This window comes from Chrysemys picta, unplaced genomic scaffold, assembly GCF_011386835.1.
Source record: "Chrysemys picta bellii isolate R12L10 unplaced genomic scaffold, ASM1138683v2 scaf2573, whole genome shotgun sequence".
In the NCBI taxonomy this organism is placed as follows: Eukaryota; Metazoa; Chordata; order Testudines; family Emydidae; genus Chrysemys; species Chrysemys picta.
In genome coordinates, this window is record NW_027055276.1 from 1819 (window position 1) to 8000 (window position 6182).

The window sequence follows — 6182 nt, forward strand, 5'->3', positions numbered from 1 at the left end:
GGGAGGGTGTCAGGAAATGTGGGGAGAGGAGTTTACTGGAGTGAAGGAAATTCTGGCTGCAGCAGCCTTATTCCCCTCTTGCTCAGTGGACTGGGGCTGTGAGAAGTGACGCTGGGTCTGCTTGCGGCCTGCAGTTCAGCCTGAGACTCTACGCCACCCCCTGCCCACCCTTCTTGGGCTGACTGCAGCCTCTCCAGGTATTTAAGCACCAGGCCTAGGAGAGTCTGCTCAGCACCTGGCTGGGTTCTGCCTAGTGAGCAGCTGGCAGGGTCAGCCTCTGACAGAACGAATGCCCGTGATGCGGGGGAGGGGTTGGACTGCACACTCCAGCCCTGGAATGTGTTTCCTCAGCACCTGGCTCTGTTTCCTCAGCTCTGGTGCAGCCCTTTGGGGCATGATCAGCTGTTGAAGGCAGGGAGACTCAGAGGTAGAATTTCATATCCCCAGAAGCATAGCTGGGGCTGGGGTGGGGTGGGGGGTTGGGGTGGTGTCAGCTTCTCCGTGCGTGCAGGGGCTCTTGGAGCTTCCACTTGCAGGGGGCAGGCAGCAATCCAGCCTAGGTTCTGCAGAGTTAGCACCAAATGAGGCTCAGAGGAACCCCCGGCCTCGCCCTTGGCTGGGGCTGCTCAGAGTCCCTGCCCGCGGCCCCGCTGGTGAGGGATTAGGGGGAAAAGTCTCCTCCAACAGCCGGGTCTCCCATAGGAGGTGGTTTCCCTCCCTCTTGTGGAGTCCACCCCCTCTCTGCTTGCCACTGCCCCCTGCCTGCCAGGAATAACTCACTTCTGACTCCCAGACCCTGCTGACCAGCCATGGCTCCTGCCTGGGCCAGGATGGGAACACCCCACAGGGCAGGGAGTTTCAAACTATAGCCGGGGAGAAGATACCCCAGAACCAGCCCCAAGGGTTTTCTCCCTGCTCCTACGCTCTGCAGGTCACTTCAACTGGGTTCTGGCTCCCAGCCACCGTGCGATGTGGCTGCTGCCCCCTGCCCCTAGATCCCTGCCCCGATTTCCCCCCGCCCCTCCTCCCAGCACAGCAATACCCCTCAGCCGTGACTCACAGCAGGGTGGGCGGTCCAAGCCTCCTGCTCTTCTCTGGCTTCAATTGTCCATCATGTATCCTAGGGGAGGCAGGCGGGCCTGGTTATTTAACAGCATGCAGGGCACCAGCCACCGCTTGGATTTCTGTCTTTCAAGGTGCCCCCCACCCCCAATCCATCCGGGCAGAGGAGGGGAAGGAGCTGGGTGGAGAGTCAGTCCCCAAGATTATTGGGATCATTTTGCCTTTGGCCTCGTGCCCCAAAAAGGCCAGGAGAGGTGTTGTGCACACAAGCCCCACTGGGAGTTGGCGTGAAGCACAGTGTGGCAGAGCTGCTGCCCTGGCTCTTTGCCTGCATGGCTGGTGGTAGCTGGGGTGGGCAGGGCTGGGGCTTCCTGTGAATCTCTGCCCTCCCTGTACAGGCTGCAGGGGGACCTGGCTGGGGCCAGTGCCTCGTGCGGGTGCGGGGTGGGGTGCGGGGGAACCAGGGTGAGACCTTTGGGAGGCAGGATCTCTCCCTCGGGCCTGCTCCTGCTGCAGGTGCCAGGCTTGCCCAGGGCCAGGGCAGAGGAGACCCTCTGGCCGCAGAGCCCTCTCGCATCTGGCTGCAGGGAGTCTTGGTTCCCCCTTTGTCCCAGGGAGATGGGAAGGAGCAGGTGGGGGGGGGGAGTTGGGTTTGGTTGTGTGTGGACAACAGAGGTCAGCCCCTCCCCCCTGTTAGGAGTGTGCATGTGGCGCTGGGCCCCGGACTCATGGGGCAGGGAGGGATAATAGGAAGAAGAGCTCCAGCTCTTTTCTTACCTATCAGCTGCTGGGCAGCTGCTGCTCTCAGGGCATCCTTCTTGCTCAGTCTCCCTGGGCAGTCCTGGAGCTGGGAAGCCAAGAACCCAGTTAGTCCCAAGCCACACATCCTCCCCAGGCTGAGGGGAGCTGCCTGGTAGGGAGGTGAGGAACCCCTGGCTGTCAGAGCCCTCTCCCCCTTGATTCCTCCCATGGGACAGAGATGACTTGTACAGGAGCCATCCTCAAGGGTGGGGGATGGGGCTGAGTCAGTGAGGGGGCTCCCTGGAGCAGGGAAGCTCCCTGTGTGCTTAGGTCTTCCCACCCCCCTGTCCTGCAGGGCCCACACCCCAGAGCTCACTCACCAGGATCCTGCAGGCTTCGCTCAGGAAGGCGGGGATGGCAGGGGCCGCCCCCTCGGCTAGCTGGCTCCGCACGAGCGTACGCAGGGGCTGGTAGCTGAGGAAGGGTGCGCACTGCAGCAATGCCACCCTGCACGCCTGCCAGAGAGGGCGAGAAGGAAACTGGTTGAGTCCCTGAGCGCAACAGGCTGCCAACTCGCAGGCTCTGTGTGGCTTGGGGAGACTCCGCTGTGCCGGAGCAGCAAGGAGCCACCTCTTTGCAGAATTTCCTCTGGCCTGACGGTTGTTCCCCAGGCCCCCACAGCCCCCATCTCCAGCTTGGCTGGGTTGAGGGGAGCCAGGCCCGAGTGCTGGGGCCGGGGAGGTACACTCCTGGAACAGGGAAGGGGCCATTCCCTGTGGGTCCCCGGTGGGCGGTTAACAGCACTGCCCGGTGACCAACGTACTTGGCCTCCCCTCAATCCCAGGCACTATCGGGGGCTGCTACTCGGCTGGGGCGCGGGTTGTGGTGGGATTGCTGCAGGAGGCTGGTCATTCCCAGACAGGAGCTAGCACACAAGTGAGGGCAGGGCAGCAGCAATGGAGACCCAATCGGCCTCAGCGACCTGCCCTTCCCTGTGGCCCTGCTTGGGTTAGGTCACTTGCTAGGGGCCAGAGATAGACCTGGACCTGGCCACTAAACAGGGCAGGCTGTAAAATGGAGCCACAGCCGCGGAGAGGCTGGCTGGGCAGGGAGGCCAGAGGTGCCTGTGGGGAATGGAGGAGGAGAAGGAAACCCCACAGATCTACCCCACAGCTACACTCTGAGGGCTGGCAGAGCTCTGTGTGGGGTGGGGGAGGGCTGGATTAGTGGGGGGTCCTGGGTGCCACAGGGCAGCACTGAGGAGATCTGGGGCTTGGAGGGGGGAGTTTGCACCATCCTTGCCATGTTGTTAGAATGCCCCCAGCCACCCCTGCCCCTATGAGCCCTCAGCTGCACTCACCTGGGCCACCTGGGGGTCCCCGTCCTGTAGGTGGATGAGCAGTGTCCCCATGCTCTTCTCCACCTCAGCCCCAAAGAGGGATGACTTCTTGGAAACAAATTTGCTGAGGTGGCCAAAGAGCTCCATGGAGGCCCGCCTCAGGCCGCTGGTCTCCTGCAGACAGGGGGCGCAGGGTGGTTAGAGGGGACAGGCTCAGGCCCTCACATGCTTTGGGAATCAGCCTGGCAGCTGCGGAGCCCGGAGAGGTTTCAGCTAGTTCAAACGACAGGACAATTCTCTGCAAACTCCCCTCTTTCCTGCTGGGCCCCAGGGCTGCTGAACAATTGTGGGCCCAGGGCCCAAGAATGATTGCATCCCTGCCTTCCCTAGCAGAGGAGCTGAGCTGCCCCACAAATCCAGAAATGTGCCTGCATCGGACACTGAGCCCCCTCCACGGGAAGGCAGGTCCTGAGCACCTTCCCCTGTGGGGTGCCCTATAGCGCCATGGGGCCTGACCTGCTTGGTACTTACATCCTCAAAGAACGTTCTCGCCTGCAGGGCCAGTGGGACGGCGACGTGAGCCTTCAGAGGCGCCTTGGGGTCCCGCAGCATCCAGCAGAGCCCTTCCATGGCTTCCAGAACGGTGCGGGGGTCGCAGCATTCGCACACGGCGTGGACAAAACTCTCCAGGATCTTGTCTCGCTTTTTCCTGACCTGCAGAGAAGGGGTTGGACGCCGCTCGGTGAGCAACCCTCTGTCAGCCTGAGTGTAAGCAGAGTCCGGGCAAGTCAGCCTACAGCCTAGTCTGCTCCATAGGAGCCACAGGCTGGGGAGAAGGGGAACCAGGCGCTTCCTACCCAGCCCTCTCTGCCTAGTCTCCTGCCATTCCAGACCCACCTTGTCCGGGAACTCGGTCACTGCGTTCCTGAGGCCGTGCAGCGCTCTGCCTCGAACGTGGATGTTGCTGTCCTCTGTCCGCTGCAGCATGGCCTTCACAACCTGCTTCCGCATCGCCTTGGGCTCATTCTCCATCAGCAGGGGGCTGCCGAGGAACTAAAGGGACCGAAAGGAGCTGTCAGAGAGGGCTGGGCGAGGCCAGGAGGAGCAAGGGGAAGGGAGTATGATCAGGGGCCAGGAGGTGACATAGATCTGTACCGACTGCTGTTCAAGCAATACACCACCGGGCCCATCTCTCATTGACTGACCAGCTATTGGCCCCCTGTTCCATCAGCTTCTGGGCCTGGCTAACCCTCCCCCCTGGTCTTCCAGGCTCACCTCTGCGAACAGGGCGGTGCAGGCCATGCGTTCGCCCTCCTGGCTGGCCTGGAGGCTGGGAAGGAGAAGCTTTGGGATGCTCTTCAGGGCCAGGTTTGGGTGGGTCACTATGGCCCTGGGAGAGAACAAGAGTTCATGTTGACGTGTGCATGACAACCCTGCACATGCCGGAATCCGGCCCGGTCCCGGCCACCCCCTCCCATCTCTGCCCCACTGGGCTCCAGAGCGAGAACGTGACTCCTCCAGCCTCTGTCCTCACCTGCTAAGGAGAGTGAACCCCTCGGGCTGGGCCTCCTCCAGCAGCTGCCAGCCTCTCTCCTGGTCCATTAGCTCCACAGCTGGCTGACTGCCCCTGAGGCGCAGCACCCGCGCCAGGGCCTGCACGGCCATGCTGGGAAGAGAAGGAGGCAGGAGATGGTGATGCGGGGATTCCTGCTCTCTGGGCGGGGTGGGGGCGGGCAGGACTCCCTTGCTGCAGCACTGAAGGGATCAGGGTGAGCCTAGAAGCTGCCCCACTTCTGCCTTTGGTTCTCCCCCCGCAACTGTGGGGGCAGGGGGGAGTGTCTGCAGATGTGCCCTTCGCTCTCCTCCAAAGATGTGAAAATTGCTCCTCCCCGCCCCGCCCAGGAAACTGACCCTGGGGAGAAAAGGACATGCAGTGCCCCCCTGAATGCCCTGCTGCCCTGAGCCCTGCCCCCCAGGGCCCACTGCAGAAAAGGGGTGAAGTGGCTCAGTGACAGGCCGGGCCTGTCCCAAAGCCTTCAAAGTAGACAGTAAATAGAGACAGCAGCCAGCTCTGCCCTGCTCCCCAGCTCTGCTCCCCCTCCCCCCGCCCCCGGCTCAGCTCCCTCATCACCCTGCTGAGCTGCCCACTCTGAGGAGCTCTCTGGCTCCCTGAGTATCCGGGGGCAGTTCTGCCCGCTCCTAAGCATGGGAAGCCTGGCTGATCTGAACCCTCGGTCCCCCGAAGGTGTCGGGGGTCCCTGGACAATGAAGGTCCAAGAAGGAAGCTTCCCCCTCCTAGGGGCTAGCCCAGACACTGCGTGGGTGCTGGGATCCATTGGCCCCACACATTACCTGCGTGGACTGGTGTCACTGAGCAAGTCCTGCTGGGCTCCCGAGAGGTGCCGTGCCGGGGGGCAGGCGATGGCGAGGAAGCAAGAGGCGAACAGGTCGTCCTCGCGTCCCTCCAGCGTGTCCGCTTGCCCCAAGGCCCCGATCAGCTCCCACAGGCCACATGTGGTCTGGAAGGGAAAAGATACAGTCAGAAGACCGTGGCCCTGCGCAGAATGCAGCCAGGAAAGAGGGCTGAATGCCAGCGATGGGAACTTACCGCCGGGGGCAGCCGGGCTGGCTGGGGGCAGCTCCTGTCCTGGGTCTGCCCAGGGTTAGCCCGGCCTTTCTCTGGGCTGTCGTACAGCAGGATGTGCAGTACCTCCCTGGTCAGCATGGGGTCTGCACCTAGGAATCTCCAGATGGCCTTGCTGGGGCTGTGACGGACAGAGGGACGGCAGGTAAGGAATTCACACAGAGGACGGGCCCATTTGGTACACACCAGGGATGATGCCCTCCGAGGGGTGACGGGCCAGAAGCAGCAGGTTGAGCCTGCTGGTGGCTGACCTCAAGGCCCTTCAGGCACTGTCCAGTCCTAAGGGGTTCATACCCTCCTGCCTGGGCACTGCCAGGGGGCGCTGTGTCACAGAAAGGGATGGGTGGACGTGGCCAGACTCACTTCTCCCAGCTTGGGGGCCCCCTCCCTCCCTTG

The 6182-nt window shown here is 62.6% G+C and overlaps 1 protein-coding gene across 1 annotated transcript; it reads right to left on the reverse strand.

Moving 5' to 3' along the window:
* Positions 1 to 1060: 1060 nt before the first annotated feature.
* Positions 1061 to 4794, reverse strand: LOC135980300 (protein maestro-like). Its single transcript, XM_065580331.1, has 8 exons — positions 4677 to 4794; positions 4418 to 4532; positions 4040 to 4195; positions 3674 to 3856; positions 3164 to 3316; positions 2184 to 2318; positions 1840 to 1909; positions 1061 to 1120 (listed from the first exon to the last, which is right to left on the reverse strand). Exons 1-8 carry the CDS (start codon positions 4742 to 4744, stop codon positions 1101 to 1103), a joined length of 900 nt encoding a protein of 299 aa, XP_065436403.1. The 5' UTR covers positions 4745 to 4794; the 3' UTR covers positions 1061 to 1100.
* Positions 4795 to 6182: the final 1388 nt, after the last annotated feature.